We start from the raw sequence: 17,548 nt of genomic DNA on the forward strand, positions 1-17,548 counted from the left end.
TTTTACCCAACTGATTCTTAGTGTAATGTAGGCATGAAAAAATTATTACACCAGGGTTTTCGATATCACAAACTTTTACTAAATTTTATCATCGGTATAAGGACATCATTCGTAAATATAGCTCAACATGCAGACTTCTTATACATTCAGGTATTTCACATCCAATTTTTTATGAAAATATTCTTTGAAAAGCACAAAAATGTCAGTATTCACCTCAGAAACCTAACAAAACCTTTAAATAGACTTATAAAGAAGGGATATAGTTACGATACTGTTGTCAGATCATTAAAGATTGCATATTTTGGCGTTAATATTGATTCACTTATAGGGTCTTTGCATTGGAACTAAAAACCTTTATTCAAAAAACAGTTGTTGGCATGACATGGGTTATGTTCTTTTCATATATGTTATGATGGTATGATACTAAACCCCTAACGGGAAGGATTGTGCCTGATATTCATATGATGAAATCATAATCTTTCAATAAGTTTAATTCAAGTCTGGAGCTGGCATGTCAGTTAACTGCTAGTAGTCTGTTGTTATTTATGTATTATTGCCATTTTGTTTATTTTCTTTGGTTACATCTTCTGACATCAGACTCGGACTTCTCTTGAACTGAATTTTAATGTGCGTATTGTTATGCGTTTACTTTTCTACATTGGCTAGAGGTATAGGGAGAGGGTTGAGATCTCATAAACATGTTTAACGCCGCCGCATTTTTGCACCTGTCCCAATTCAGAGGCCTCTGGCCTTTGTTAGTCTTGGATTATTTTAATTTTAGTTTCTTGTGTACAATTTGGAAACTAGTATGGCGATCATTATCACTGAACTAGTATATATTTGTTTAGGGGCCAGCTGAAGGACGCCTCTGGGTGCAGGAATTTCTCACTACATTGAAGACCTGTTCGTGACCTTCTGCTGTTGTTTTTTCTATGGTCGGGTTGTTGTCTCTTTGGCACATTCCCCATTACCATTCTCAATTTTATGAAATGAGTGAAACAACCTTTTCAACCTTATGTAGACTTATGAGACACTTCTGTTCAAACATTTCTTATGGTAACAATGATCCCAGTGAAGCAAGGGTATACAAATGTTTATACCAAACATATTAAAAACATTTACTCACTGCCCATGTATACAGTTCTTTCTCCATTGTAACAACAGCAAAGTGGGAATTTCCAACAGCTACCTAAAATAGATTTAAAAAAATATTAATAAGTTAAATTTAGATTATTTTGATCATGATATTTATTTATCAAATAAAATCTCACTTTTATTTTTTAAATTTTATTCCAATCATGTTCAAAACAAAGAATTTAACCCTTAGACTGCTGCATTCATTTCTATTGTACTTTTGTGTATTGCTGAATAAAATTTTAATCACTGATGAAATAAACATGTTCACTTACAATTGCTGTATCTTTGTAAATATTGAATATTCATCAATAAAAGTTATATAAAAAAGTATTGTTAGATTCTGTATTTTTTATTTATTTTATTTTTGTGTGAGTCTCTGGTCATTTTTTACCTGTACAGGTGCAAATAGAGGTAAACAAAGGTAACTTATTTTTTTCATGTTTTATTAACGAATCCATCAATGTAAAAGTATCCATGACTTCAGAATTGAACCAATATATAAAAATCTCTTTTAAGAACTAGTTCCATTGTGATTATCAACATAAAAAAAGTTTCTTCTAGAACCAACAGCCTTTTTGATGCAAATATTTTCCGGTATTTTCCTCCGACTTTCACTGCGCCGACTTTTACTTCCATGTACAAATATATTTATACGACAAGTTCATTGTTATTGCTTTCATCAATAAATAATCTTGGCAAACTTAAAGTTCGGATCTATCGATGTCAGTCAATATTGATTCACATTTGAAAGGCGAAATGATAAACATCGCAAATCCTGTTTCATGTCATCCATTTGATTTGGACAAGGTCTGAGAATCCCGGTGGTTCTCACTTTAAAAGTCTTCTGTTCGCAGTTTTGATAGAATATTTCTATTTCCATCTATTATATCTTCTGTTCTCGTTCAAATCCTTTTTATCAGCCGCCGCTGTTAAATTGTTATCATTGAAATACTTCTGAACGTGTTGGCCATTTCTCCAAATAATATCCGCCATTTTGTCACTTTTTTCATCACAAATTTTCACTTTCGGTTTTATCTCTTATACCTGATTTAAAGTCAAGAGACACTCGAAAGAACGCAGATTTTTAACCAATCAGAATCCATACAAGTCGAAACTGCCGCAATCTCATGAATATTGACTCCGCCCATTCCATGGTAACTGTGTAAACAAACGAGTTACGGAAAACGACTATAGTCGCGCGTAGCAGTAGCAGACTGCTTTATCGGAACGACAATAGTCGCGCGTAGCAGTCTAAGGGTTAATACTGACATGAAATATTCAGCATTTAGTGAAGAAGTAAGAATGTGTCAAACGTAGATGGATGCCTCACTTGGACTATCATTTTCTATGTTCAGTGGATCATGGAATTGGGGACAAAACTCTAATTTGGAATTCAAATTAGAAAGATCATATCATAGGAAATATATGTACTAAGTTTTAAGTTGATTGGACTCTTAACTTCATCAAAAAGTTCATCCTGAAGTTAGAAAGACGGGTGGCCGGACAAACAAACAAATGAACGGATAAACATACACAGAGAAAAACATAATGCCCCAAGGTGGGAAATATATACCAGCTTAAATTTGGCCGGACATTGATGATACAAACCATCGATATAGGTTTGATAAAAAACTGGTAAGAATTACACATGTGAGAGTGTTTCAATGCAATTTTGCTAATGATTAAATTTCTGAGAGGAATAATTCTTTCCATCAAAAGTTGAATGGCACTAATTTTCCAAAAACGTCAGAGAAATTGCTGGTATAAATATACCTCTGATAAAATTTGGCAAGAAATGTATAAAGAGTCCCTACAAGACCAGACAGACAAACAAACTTACAGACACACAGAGAGAGGGATAAACTGATTCCCGATATTTCTATTCCTTTGTAATTTTGGATGGTAATATATTTATTTGGACTAGTAACTCTTTTTAAAAGCACATTTCTCAAGGAGAAGGAACATTTTAATGCTTATTTGGCCCTTTAAATCCACACAAAAAAAAAAATAATTGTGGTAAAGTCAATATCCATCAAATTCTGTAAGTTTCAAGTGAAAGGTTTTAGGAAAATATGAATATTTGCAAAGCCTTGGTAACAAAGACTGGCTATGACATAATAAGGGAGATTTTCCAAATTTTAAGCAAACAAAGTCAATTTCCGAAAAATGGCTGTATAATCCATGAAAGTGTGTATTTCAAACCCAAATTGCAATGTTAATGAAATAAATAGTTTCAACGCTTGATAAAACAAATCAAAGATAGATTAAATTACATTTGACTTCAAGGCCACATATGCCCTAGATCGTACCTCCTCCTTTCCTGGTTCAAGCTTACCTGCACGGCACTTTTGCCTTTAGTAAATATATCTTGTTTTTGTGGTGTAAACTTTCCACCTCCCCACTGGTACACCTGATAGAAAAATAAAATATTTGTCATAGTCATTAAAATATGAGTAACAGATTAATTAACCAGGGTTTTTTTGCTACATGACTCTTTTTTCCCACAATATTAATATGGGGTTATTTTCGCATCAGGATATTTTTATGGTTTAAGGCTTTGACTGGTATTTTCCCTGAGTTCATTTCGGTGCCTTGTAAAATGCATTTATATTGAAAGTGAAATATTTGCTATGGGAAAATGGGTCAGTTTACTGATTATAAAAAAATTGTAAGGGTTCCACGGTATCCAGTGTCTCGCCTACTTTTGCTGTAAATCGCAAGCTCAACAAAAATGAGGAAAAATTTAATAAAAATATTCCTCTCTAACTATCTTTTGATTGTAAGAAGCTTCTGTCCAATTTTGGTAAAAATCCAGAAGAGTTTATGAATGTAATAAATATTTTACAAACTTCAACTGTCCAAGTTTTGTACAAATCCAGGATAGTTTAAGAAAGTTATCAAAATTAAAAAAAATTTAACCACAGAGTGAATGATATGTTTCCTCGTAGGAAAACTAAGTCCATTTATAAATAAAATACGGAAGCAATGGATTTTCTTTTTACAAAATTTATCGGAAGCTTCTGTCCAAGTTTGGTAGAAATCCAGGATAGTTTTAAAAAGTAATACAAGAGGCTGTCACAATGACAGCAAACCGGATTTATTAACATTTATTTGTGTCCTGGCAATATCACAAGAACCATAACTGATGAATGCTGAAAGTGAAAATCGTCAATATCAAATTTGACCTCCATTTTGTAGTCATTTTCAACATATTAAAATTTGAAAAGCTTAGATTGAATGGTTCATTAGTAAATGCAACAACGTGAATGGAAACGCCATTTTACGATCTTTCAAGAACCAGGAAAAACGGTAAAAGTCAAAATCGTCATTATTGAACTTGACCTCCATTTTGTCATCGGGAACAACATATTAAAATTTGGTAAGCTTTGGTAGAACAGTTTATGCGCAAATGCACGGACACGACTGGAAACTCCATTTTTCAATCTTTCAAGAACCATAACTCCTGAACGGTAAAAGTCAAAATCGCCATTATTGAACTTGACCTTCATTTAGTTGTCAGTAACAACAATATTAAAAGTTTAAAAGCTTTGGTTGAACGGTTCATGAGTTAATGCACGGACAACATTTGATTGATTATAAAATTTACTTCTGGATACTATATTATGATCTTATAAAGCTTCTGTCCAAGTTTGATACAAATCCAGGATAGTTTAAGAAGGTTATTAAAATCTTAAAAACTTTAACAACAGAGTGAATATTTGTTGACGCCGCCAACGACAGAATGTAGGATTGCTATGTCTCGCTTTTTCAACAAAAGTCTAAGGCTTAACAAAAATTAGAGATCATGCAAAAGTTTATATGTTTATATATTATAAACCTATATTATGATTAAATTGGTACAGATAAAGATATTGTTCATCTTTTTACAATACCTACCTCACTAGATTTTGATTTGATGATTGGTACAGTCTCTGTTGAAGCTACTGACTGTAATCTTAGTCGTCTGGATTGCGTGTTTAATTCCCAAACTTTCCTCTTCATTTCTTCGTTACTAAAATAATATATTTTAAGACTACAATCTTTAACTGTTACATAGATTATTTCATTAAAAAACAGATAATATTTCATTATTTCTGTGATACCTAAAAAGGCATGGTATATTTATAATACTTTGTTGGTCTAAAGACATTTGATGGGAACAGACTAAGAGCTTAAGGGGGCCTACTGGTCGAAATCAATTTTTTTAATTTAATATAGGATTTCTCTATATTTTTCTATAAATGAACTTTATCTTATACTTAATAGAAAATTGAAATAAAAAAATGGGGTCACTGTTCATTTATGCTCACAATCTGCCTTCGAAAGAAGCATACATTTTTGTTAATGTCCTTTTTATCTGTTGAACTAATAGGAGAAATAGCGGTTATATCGAAATAAAAAAAAGAACTAAATTACAGAAATCGCTTAAATTTTACTATTATTTAGTTTATGTACAGCTTATTTGAAAACAACAATAAAAAATATAGGTCACCGATGAGTTAAAAAAGATATTTCAATTTTAATGCCAGAAAATGGCATTTTTGCACCAAAGGGAGATAATTTGGAGCTTTTACAATGATATCTACATTTTAAAAGTCACCTGGGGCCAACACGAATTGGTTTTTGGGAATGATTTTTGTACCATATGATAAAGTAACAGCTACTTAAGGTAATAAATAAAATTTGTAATGAAAATCTTATACCCGCGAGCCTCCTTAAAAGGTAAAGTTTTTGATTGTTCTGTTAAAACACTTAATATTATTATACCTTATATATATCATATACATATACTATTCTATTGGGTGATATGTTATCACTTGACGTTAAATAATTCAGTTAATTTTCATTTAATTGAAAGGAAGAACTGATAACCCTAAAATTTTACACAAGCGGTTAATAACCCTAATATTCACCAGCAAATAACCACTTTTGGTTTCTTAATGTTTACAAGAATTATCTATCATGAAAATGACGTCACAGACGTAAGTTAACAAAATGGCAACATTCACTTTACAGAAAGCCCATGAAGTGAAGAGAAAAAAGGCTTTGTACATGCATTTAGTGTCGAGGATATCTCTTATGAGCGGTCCTTTTCAGGGCCCATCCAAATTTTACAACAGGGAATCTACCTTTGTTGTACATACGAGAAATTGTAAAACAAATATATTTTCAAGCTTAAACTTGTGTTTGTAATTATATCAATGGTTCAAATGGACTTTCCACTGTTAGTTTGATCTAATAAAACAATTTTGGCCCTTAAGAAGTGATGAAGATTCAAATTGTCAACCCTTAAAAGTTGTTTCACTTCAGTTAAATAACCTTCTTGTGTTGACAATTTTTGATATTCACCTTTTCTAAGGGCCACAATTGTATAATAAAACTACTTCATTGTTTCATAAAGATTGCATCATTTTGATTGGTAACCAACAACTATATGGTGTCCACAATAGACAGGTTCATACCTGTTTTCTTTCGTAAATATAGGACTAGATAATATTTCTTCTGACGATGGCCTGTCTTTTGATTTTTTCTGTAGAGTAGATTTGACTAGATCTTTGATTTCCTGAGAATACTGTGGGTTAATGTCTTCGTAATCACCTTTCACTATCTCGTAAGCTAGACGTAGTTGATTCTGTGATAGAAAAAACATAATTGATTACTGTAAATTCAGAAATTATTGCGTGGTTTCTATTATTGCGAATAATGTGACTGAGTTGTAAACGCAATAATTAAAACTCGCATTTTGTAATATTTTAACTGAATTAAACATGAATTTTCTTAAAATCGTAAAAATCAAAATCGCATTCAAGTGAAAAATGACAAAATCCCAATAATAAATGCACACAATAATTTCTGAATTTACAGTATATTATGATTTATTGCAGGTTCATTTTTATATCTTTTCTTATTCCACTGACTGATATTTGTACAGAAGAGTTGATTTCTAAAGAATTAACTACCAATTTAACACACTCTTATGTGCCTGTCTCAAGTAAAAAAAAACTTAATAAAATGGTTGTCTTTACCGGTAATTGTATGTCCTTTTAGTACTTGAGTTGTGATTGCAGAACTTTGAAATGAAAATAACACTTTAAATTTTGTGTATTGGAAACACTTTTCTTGAATTACATCCAACTAGAACAATTAAACCCAAACATTTGAAAACCAGGGATGTTGAAAACATAGAAACATTTTGACCTGTGTGACCAAAACTGGACATAAAATGGATAGCTAAAATCAGATAAGGTCAATTTGCCTGACAAAAGTTGGAATCAGAATTTCTTTGTAATTTCATAACTTATCAATGTGGAATTTTGAAAGTCTCTGTGAAATATCTTCATCTCTGTACTAGACCCAAGGCTATTTCTAAATAAAGATATATTGTGCATAAATCTGTCTTTTGATATAAACTGTATGTTGACCTGAAGAAGCGTTTTGGTGTTTTCTTCACTGTCTTTCTGTCTCATTGATGTTTACCTCAGGGCTTCCAAAAAATATTTGAGCCAGCCGGACATTTTATATCTCATCCCGATTTTTAATCCCTAAGACTAAGTCACAAAAGGCAATTATGGTAATCAGATGGCCATTCCAATGATTTGACATTACATTAACATTAACATCGGATGTTACTATTAAATTGGCAATGCATCATTCAAAGTGTGCACATCAGCGTGCTCCTATCTGCCTTAAACTTTTTATTTGTGCAAATTGACATTGTCAAAAACTACTTTCGTTTTCAACCGGATGTTGACTTGACCTTAAAACATGGACCATAAACGGATACGTAAAATCCGTGTACGTTTACAGAGCACGACTGAGAGAAGAAGCTCTTTTCACGTTATTTCTTCAACAAAATACTTGATTTGAATGTTAGATACAGGTATCAATGATAATTTTAGCATTTTTTAAGAAATGTAGGATGCATTATTAAATTTCCCACCTGTGCACATGCGCACATGTGTTCTAGTTCATACGACGTTGTTCTGACGATTTTTTATTTAAAAACTTTTAAAATTTTTCATCAAATCATGTTGATATAACTAATTTCTAATAATTTTAATGTTTTGGACTAAATCAATTAGATTCAAACCGCTGAAATGTAAGAAAATAATTGTGAATAAACCGATCAATTTATACGATGTCCGTTACTGAACATAGTTCACCTGTCACCTGAACAGGTAGATTTCAGCTGTCCAACTACTAATTAGCCTTGATTAAAATTAGAAAGTATTGAAGTAGGTGTTGTTTTGATAGTAATTAATCATCATGTCACATTTATGACCGGAAATATGTTGATGTTAAAGGCAAAAGGTTGGGTCAAAAAGATCTTGAATTACGTAAAAATGACCAAAAAAGCCTTGAAAACTAAAAAGTATATGACCGTTTCATGCTTTGCCCAGCCGGACTTTTACCGGACATTATACAAATGACCGGAATATATGACCGTTTTGGAAGCCCTGGTTTACCTCACATCTTCTTTTGTTCATTTGGAATTATCAATATGTGTACTGCTGATGACAGGTGCATGCACGTGTGTAAATATAACTTTTTATGTGGTATGTTGAAAAAATTGTTTCAAATTTGTGTCGAATTATTTGTCATGTAGTAAAATAAAGATGTTTAATATAATACAATTCTGAAGTATTTTTTTATTCATTAGTACTTACAGTGGCTTGGAAGACTCTCTTAAATGTTAGAAGTTCATATAATACACAGCCAAGGGCCCATATATCTGTTTTATGGTCATATCTATCAAAATACAATGAAATATACATGGCTTTTTATAAATCAAGCATCAGTATTTTTGTCATTGATAAAAATATTCTATTGATACATCAATATTCCTGGGATATCACTTTTCATGGATTTCATTGGCAAAGGTAATCCACGAGTTGAAATACATGCACTTGACAAAATACAAAAAATAGCTGTTTTGCTAAGAGCAAATGATGAAAGGATGAAGTTTTTCTATGATATTATTTGTGCTCTTTTTTCACTGCTTTTTATTATGCTGTATGTGTTTATGTTTAGCTTGTATAGTGTGTGTATGTACATATGCAGATGGTCTATATAGAAAGTTGTGAGAGCTCTTTACGGCTCACTTTACTTTATCATACATGTACTTATGTTTTATATATATGCTCTTACTCTAAATGAAATTTAAGTTCTTGATATATCTGACACCAAACATCAATCCATAACGGTAAAAAAAAAAAAGTGTCAATGTTAAATGTATGAAAAATCTAGAGAGAATCATTTTTCGACAATTTTTCAATCAATTATATTTTAATAACAAGGACACCAACCTATAATGTTTCTGATTTTAACTCCCCTTAATTATATACTATCAATTTATAGGTCTTTTCAAAAGATTTGTTGTTTTGAAACATTTTAAGCTATTCCTTATACCATTTTAGTTGAAACTTAAGTTTTCTGTAGTGTTATCTGGATTTCTTTTGCCTTTCCTTTTTTGTTCTTTGGGACATTGAGTTGTCTGCTTCTTCAACATAATGGTTTAGTTTAAATAAACGTCAGCTTTGGTAGTAAAATTATCTGTCAATCTTTAAATTAATTTCCATTTATCAATAGTACTTACTTTTCGCCTTGTATAATCTCTGGTGACATATAATATGGTGTCCCAACAACCTAAAAAATAGATTAATTCATGTTCCAATTAAGTAGAACTATTTTTTTCTTCAACAAACTGAATTTTCAAACTTTTTTTACCATTTCCTTTTGAAATTTTAATCTTGGTATGACTATCAAGCCATAAAAAACACAAACACTATTGAATTGGTTCCAAATTGAATAAACAGCTGCGCCATGAGCGCATGATACGCCCGACGTCTTGTGTGGAAGTTTTATGCAATAATCATAAATAGTTTCTGAGAAAGTTTTCAGCAATAACCATATATTGTTTTTGAGACATGGTGGGACATGTGAAATCCCCAACCCTGTTTTTTTTATACAAAAAACTAAATATTACTAAAATAAAATTTTGAATCAAAACCAAAAAGTATACAGATCTTTAGATTTATATAACAAAGAAGTGTGTCAAGTTTTAAGCAATAATCATAAATTATTTCTGAGATACAGCGCGACATGTATAAAAAACCTCCCCTGTTTAACAAAATACTCAATAACTCCAAAATAAAGTTTTGAATCATCACCAAAAAGTATACAGATCTTTAGATTAATATAACAAAAAAGTGTGTAAAGTGTTTAGCAATAATCATAAATTGTTTTTGAGATACGGCACAACATGTTAAAAAAACCTCCCCCTATTTTACAAAATACTCAATAACTCAAAAATGAAATTTTGAATCATCACCAAAAAGTATACAGATCTTTAGATTAATATAACAAAGACATGTGTAAAATTTTAAGCAATAATCATAAATCGTTTTTGAGATATGGTGCGACATGTAAATAAACCCTCCCCCTTTTTTACAAAATACTCAATAACTCAAAAACAAAATTTTGAATCATCACCAAAAAGTATACAGATATGAAGATTAATATAACTAAGAAGTGTGTAAAGTTTTAAGCCATAATCAAGAACCATTTTTGAGATATGATGCGACATGTGAAAAAAACACACCCCTGTTTTAGTTACAAAGTGCCGTAACTCAAAAAGTTTTAATCTTATTTTCACCAAAAAGTATACAGATCATTTGACCATCATAAGAAACAACTATGTTAAGTTTCATGAAATTTGGATTAGTCGTTCTCAAGTTACGGTGCGACATGTTTACGCCGGACAGACAGACGGACGGACAGACACCGGACATTTGTATACCATAATACGTCCCGTCAAAATTTTGACGGGCGTATAAAAATTGGAACACAAATTTGACTCAGGTAAGTTTATCCACCCAAAATTGTAATGTGCCTAGATTTAATCTGAACTGATTGCATTTTGTAATTGAAACCCATCTGGCATTGAAACTCTTAAACAATTATTATACCAAAATAGGGTATATGTTCTAGTTTTCCATCTCTATGTTCTAGACTAATCCTTTTCATCTATATAGAATATTAATAAAAGAAAAGAAAAAAATATTATCTTACACTGTCAGCCATCTTGGATTCTGTTTCTAAAACTTTTGATATTCCAAAATCTCCAAGTTTCAACAAGCTAGATTTACTCATAAATATATTTAATGTCTTCACATCTCTGCAAAAAAAAGGAATTATCAAATTCATTTAAATCAATATGAGTATTATGATACAGTTGTTTTTTCAATGTGGATTGAAAAGTTGTTTCAATTGACATTTTTCTGTCCACATGCTTAGTTTCTCACACAGACAAATTGAGCATACGTAATAATTCAAATAGATTTCCATTTTGATAAAAGTGGACCACATTGTTCTAGTTTGATCCCCTAACCAATAAAACATAATGTAAATTAGAGGGGCGAAAGATACCAGACGGACAGTCAAACTCATAGATCGTAAATAAACTGACAAAGCCATGGCTAAAAAGTAAAAAGACAAACTGACAAATAATAGTACACAAGACACAACGTAGAAAACTAAGGACTAAGCAACACCAACCCTACCAAAAACTGGCAGTGCAACCTTATTCGGTCTACAATTTATTTTTACAATATGATTTGAATGAAAAATCTCTTAAAAAAATTTGTAAGTCAGTTCTTATTTATGTTTGTTATAATTATAAATATAAAAAAGAAGAAATGGCTTGTTATTCACCTCTTGTCAAAACTTTGGCTTATTCAGAACTAAACATTAATAGTAAAGCAACGTTTCTCTATATTTGATTTCAAGACAATCTGTTTACGTTTATGTATCTTTTGTGCATTTATATGTGTTGTTTAGTTGTTGTCTTTTTGATATATACAGGTAAATATTCTTTTGATCATATCACCTTTTCATTTTGATCTTTTGTTCTTCAAATCTATTTTTGTATTTGTTTACAAAATTCTTAATCATAAATCAAATTCAACTCTATAAATGTAAATCTGATCTACTTTTGTAAGATATTTTAAGACATATATTGTGTTGATTTTTTATATTAATATTAATATGTAACAAATCATTGCTCATTAAGCAGCCCAAAAATAAATGTTATTTAATACAACATTTTAGGTGTAAAACAAAATTACTTCAGTTACTTTAGTTGTTGCCTATTTGACACAATCCCCATTTCTATTTTCAATTTTAGTCATAACTTGTAGTTAAAGTCATATGAAACCTCAAATTAAAAAAAATGATACATATGTTTTAATAGTTTGCATTATTAAACTTCTGCACATATATTTTTTTCTGAAGAAAATTTTTTCATTTGTCTACATCTAGAAGAAGTTAACCTTTTTTTAAATGCTTGCTTCCAGGAAGCAATTCGCAGACATATTTATTGTATGCAAGTGACATAAGTGTGATTCTTCTCTCAAAAATCTGGTGCTCACAATACGCATGGATCTGTCGCTGAAATAAACTATTATCTGATTGTACATGCTATACATGTGCTCAATATCCATGTTTCTTTGTTGATTGTTTACTATAAGGTGACAATCAGTAAACTACAGCTTCAAAACACGACAATAAATGAGCTGCCATATTTCACATCATAACAGACAGAGAGAAAAACAAATTGAGGATTACACGATATATTTACATAAAAAAGGATAAAACTGTTCACAGAAGACTAAGTTTATGATCTATACATGCATTGGTTCAAGAATTGGAAAAACATTATTTTTCACCAATCACTAGTTTCATATGACTTTAACATTGATTCTGCTATCCTTTATCAAGAGAAGCCTGAATAATCAATATCCAATGTAAATTATAAGACCTTTTTTCATCTTAACCATAATGCATCAATCAGCAGTTTAATTTACCTGTGTATAATGGCATGGCCGTGTATATGTGATAAAGCTGACGCTAACTGGAACAAGTACCATCGTATAACCTGAAAATTACCAAAAAAACAGAGTTGTCTACCTCTTTAAGTAACTTTGCAATACAATAATCCTACTTAACAAATTGTGTGCTGTATTTTCCTCTTTATTCCTTTTTAAGTAATTGGTCATCCATTTGTTGCTGCATTGTGCAGGTTTTTAATTGTGTACTTTTATAGTTCTATGACAGTTAACATTGGTTTAAATAGGTGAAGGGAGACAATTCAGGCTATCTGGACCATGTGTTTGTTGCTGTTGTCTGTCTTTGTCAAAAATTTTTTTTTTTTTTTTTTTTCAAAGCAGTTGGGTTTTAGGTGTTGTTTAGCCCTGTTGTTCTTGTACATTTTGTGACTCCTGCTATTGTTATCTCCCTTTATATATGAATTTGTATATACCTCTTCAGAAAACAGTTCTGTTTGCTCAGCAATTTTGTGGTACAATGATCCTCCTGCAATGTAAAAAATGTCAGGTTTGAAAATTCAAAACTTCAAAAGATTTATTTTTCAATTTTCTATCTTGCTTTCTTTTAGTTGGTCATTCAAAAAGCCTTTCAAGAGCTGCAGTAGTTAGGTTAAACTGGGTTTCTTTAAAAGGCCTTAAGATTAAAACTGTCAGTCTCCAATGCAAAAAGCTGTTTGATAATGGAATTACAATATTTAACAACTAAAAGAGAATAAGAGTATGATGAAACATTCTAAGCTAGGAAAATTTCTCTTCAGCTAAGTAAAGACAAACTTGTCATTTATGTGGGATTTATTGCTCTGATTAAAAACTTTGGAATTTCAAAATTTGATTTCTTTTCTTAATTTTTTTAAACAATATTAATATATTTCTACCCGAATATTTTATTGGATATCAGATATCCATCTTGCTGAAAATTAAAACTTTAGCACATACAAAGTTGTCTTTACTTTTTCTAAATTTCAGAGCATTTATCTTTTAAAAAAGATGTTGTTATTTTAAATTGTGATGGATATCATATGTCAATACATGTATAGCCAAGGTCTTAAAAAAAATGAAAATAAAATACAAACCATTGGCATATTCCATTTCTATAAGTAAAGTTTCCCCATCTAGGAAATGGTTGTAGTATGTAATGATGTTGGCATGATTTAGTAATGATAATATATCCACTTCACTAAGTGCATCTCTTCTCTCTTTTTCATGCAGCCTGGCAAGATTAACTTCCTTCCATACCACTAAACTTTTATCCTAAAATAAACAATTTTAATTATTAGAATCTTTACCATCTATGGTAAGAACAATTGTGTTACATATACTAATTCTTTTGAGTTTAAGGTGAGTGAGACACTGAGGTGTTTGTACCTTGTTTTCTGGGTTTTTATTCAAGTTTTTTTGTACATGTTGTACCAACTGACCAGTAAAGCCCTTTCCAGTTTATTTTCACTGTTTGCTTTTATCTTCTGAAGAGTTATGCACATATGTATATAATTTGATTTTGAAGTCAATTGCAAATAGACATAAAACTATCTTCAAAAATGTACATGCCTCCGGGTGCGAGAATTTCTCGCTACATTGAAGACCTGTTGGTGACCCTCTGCTGTTGTTTTTTATTTGGTCGGGTTGTTGTCTCTTTGACACATTCCCCATTTCCATTCTCAATTTAATGTACTATGTTTTTCAAAAAAAAAGTCTACAGGAAACCAAAAAGCTTCTTCAAATGAAAATAGATAACAGAAATTTGTTTTTAAATTAAAAAGTCTATGCTTGGAGGTGTAGAATCCTTAAACCATTTTTTTTTTTGTCAACATCTTTAAACTTAATGAAATTAAATTTTGAAACTTAAATATTTTAAAAGCTCCAAATTCCAATTATTTTGCATTCCATCATCAAATTATTCTGCTTTGTTAGAACAATAAGAAGTCAAAATTTTGTTAAAAGTGAAATGAATAAGTAATCTTTAATACAAAAGACAGATTCTCTCTAAATATCATACAGGTTCTGCTTTTTTCAACACATTGTTTGTTAAAATGCAACCATAAATCAAAATAATAATTGAAAAAACAAAGTAATTTTTATATAAAATATAAAAAGCTAATTTTTTTTAGTGGAACTACGTTTGCCAACTTTGCATTCACTGTCATGACTGTACACTGATCTATACAAAAACTTTAATATATATTTGGAGCCATAAACATAAAAAAGAAGGAACAAATTATAAAGCCCCACTAATAATGAACAAAATCAATTGGAACAAGTTGACCTTAATCCTTATCACTATTTGTCCACCGTTAGTGAACATATTAGTGGACATCACACAGGTTCCCGTAAAATTTTGACATCATGATACAAAATAACTGACGCCACAACGGAAAAGTGATTTTTGTATGACGTCAAAAGTTCAAGAGGTATAGATTCTCAGGTCAACTTGTAATAGCGATAAGGTGTATACGATTTAGGATGAGACTGCCAAACATAGTCAATAATACCATCATGCAAGACCAGCATCAGGAAAGAGTCCTTCTATCCACTTTACCTGCCTAGCTGTTGACTCGTTCAAGGGCCTACTGCATGCACATTAAATTTCAAGTCCCATTTTTTTATATGCACCATGTTTAAATGTTATATACAGCACAAAATTTTTCATTTTTGTTTAAATTTTTTTTGGACTTGTTAAGTTTGCAAGGGCACACTTAACAGTGACAGAATAGTCAACCTAATGACGGTGGTCACTTAGTGGTAGAAGTAAAAGTTCTAGAAAAGATGTACATAGGACAACATCATCAATACTTTTTTAAGGGTGGATCTTTTCACCAATGAACACCACAGCACACCACCGAACAGTCCCCAAAAACCACTGACCACTAAGAAAACTGTGATATTATACAATAAAAAGATAAAACAAATTAAATTACCTATAATTTAATCAATTGTTAGATTTTTATGTTAAAATCGATAATGAATATAAGGAAAAACGTCTTCGGTTTCATCAATTTTCGGATAACATTGTGTGTGTTATTGAAATAATAAAATTCAAATAGAGGTGCTCCTATATCATGTATATTCATAATTACTAATCAGTTCAAGTATCCTCGATCTCTGTTTTCGGTTAGATTTTGATATTTGTCTCTTCTCTTATTATTGGTACAACTATTTTATAGTCGAAAAAAAATGGAAAAAAATATATTTGAGGTGTCCATGGGGGTCTGCGGAGTTCAAAAAGTGGGGTGTTAGACTCTCCCTTTCTGTTTTATATAGATATTTGGACTCTAAATCTTCTGATTTGTTGAATTAATAACATAAATATTATATTTAAGTCACTTTTATAACGATAGAAGACAAAATAATAAACTTTTGGGGTGTCCGGTGGTGTTCAGTGGTGAAAAGACCTACCGCTTTTTTAAATGGTGTCGTCCATTCTTTTTTTTCAGGTTGAATAAATATAATTTATAAGGTCTGGCAGTGACAGTATGTCTGACATACATGTATCCTATGGAAGATGAGAAATCGGAGTACATGTACATCACATCGACATGATCGACATATATATATATGTCAAAATCAACGAACAGGTGTGGAAAGAAACTAGCTTTCCTTTAGACTCAGAGTCAGAATCAATCTAATTGTATGCTGTGATGCTTTATAGTATTTTTTATACAGGGGAGGTGTCATTGTGCAGTTCTAAAGAGATGTGGGGTGGTTGTCAACATAAATCATAAACACCAGTTTGAAAACCACAGGCACTTGTTTCTGTCAATGTGGGGTTTACTATCCGTACCAGTACAAAAAAAAACACTACCTTGTGTTTTTTTTTTGTACTGGTATGGATAGTAAACCCCACATTGACAGAAACAAGTGCCTGTGTTGAAAACCCCTCGACTAATACATGCAACTATGATAACTTTTCATTAACATGATTAAACAATGCATGCAATATACTTCTGTTTTTCTGTACAAATTTGCTTCTCCAAAAGCACCACGTCCAAGAACTTTCACATAGATATATGAAGCTTCTAATGCACCGTCTTGATTTCTTATTTCAGAATCGACTTCTTGGCCATCGGTCGCCATTGTAAACAATCTAAGGGAGACTATCCGATTAGGTTATTTTTTACCACAAAACAACACACTATCACAAAACACAGGGAAGGTCTAAAATAAGTGGCAAAATGTCGATTACCGAATATCATACTGATGTCTAAATATCATACGAATCTGGGAAATAATAGTCACAATACAATCAAATCATATCAGCTATTTCATTATTCCAATCAGGGTCTTACAGGGGGCATTTACATTTAACAATTATCATGATAATATAAGCAACAAATAGCCTTAGAGACATTGTACATTATAAAACCATCTATATATCTGGATGATATAACGTTCTCTCATATTTGGCAATTCGGTACATGATTATTTGATGCAGTACTAGCAATGATTTCCTTAAAATAAGTTTATATATTTGAAATTGGTAAAAACAAATATAAATATAAACCAATTCAAGTACACCTTCTAGGGTGTAC

General features: G+C 31.1%; 1 protein-coding gene across 2 annotated transcripts in view; it reads right to left on the bottom strand.

The window, feature by feature from the left end:
• Positions 1 to 17,110, bottom strand: part of LOC143069416 (serine/threonine-protein kinase Nek9-like) — a 109,389-nt gene extending 92,279 nt beyond the window's left edge. For both annotated transcript variants that reach the window (XM_076244033.1, XM_076244034.1), the window contains exons 1-11: positions 16,962 to 17,110; positions 14,096 to 14,273; positions 13,457 to 13,509; positions 13,002 to 13,072; positions 11,209 to 11,314; positions 9,734 to 9,783; positions 8,805 to 8,886; positions 6,600 to 6,769; positions 5,035 to 5,149; positions 3,473 to 3,547; positions 1,127 to 1,189 (exon numbers count right to left, since the gene is read on the bottom strand). In XM_076244033.1, the coding sequence (XP_076100148.1) occupies positions 1,127 to 1,189; positions 3,473 to 3,547; positions 5,035 to 5,149; positions 6,600 to 6,769; positions 8,805 to 8,886; positions 9,734 to 9,783; positions 11,209 to 11,314; positions 13,002 to 13,072; positions 13,457 to 13,509; positions 14,096 to 14,273; positions 16,962 to 17,093 (1,095 nt within the window). In that variant the 5' untranslated portion in view covers positions 17,094 to 17,110. The remainder of the gene's footprint in view (positions 1 to 1,126; positions 1,190 to 3,472; positions 3,548 to 5,034; positions 5,150 to 6,599; positions 6,770 to 8,804; positions 8,887 to 9,733; positions 9,784 to 11,208; positions 11,315 to 13,001; positions 13,073 to 13,456; positions 13,510 to 14,095; positions 14,274 to 16,961) is intronic.
• Positions 17,111 to 17,548: the final 438 nt, after the last annotated feature.

This window comes from Mytilus galloprovincialis, chromosome 3 (genome assembly GCF_965363235.1).
Source record: "Mytilus galloprovincialis chromosome 3, xbMytGall1.hap1.1, whole genome shotgun sequence".
NCBI lineage: Eukaryota > Metazoa > Mollusca > Bivalvia > Mytilida > Mytilidae > Mytilus > Mytilus galloprovincialis.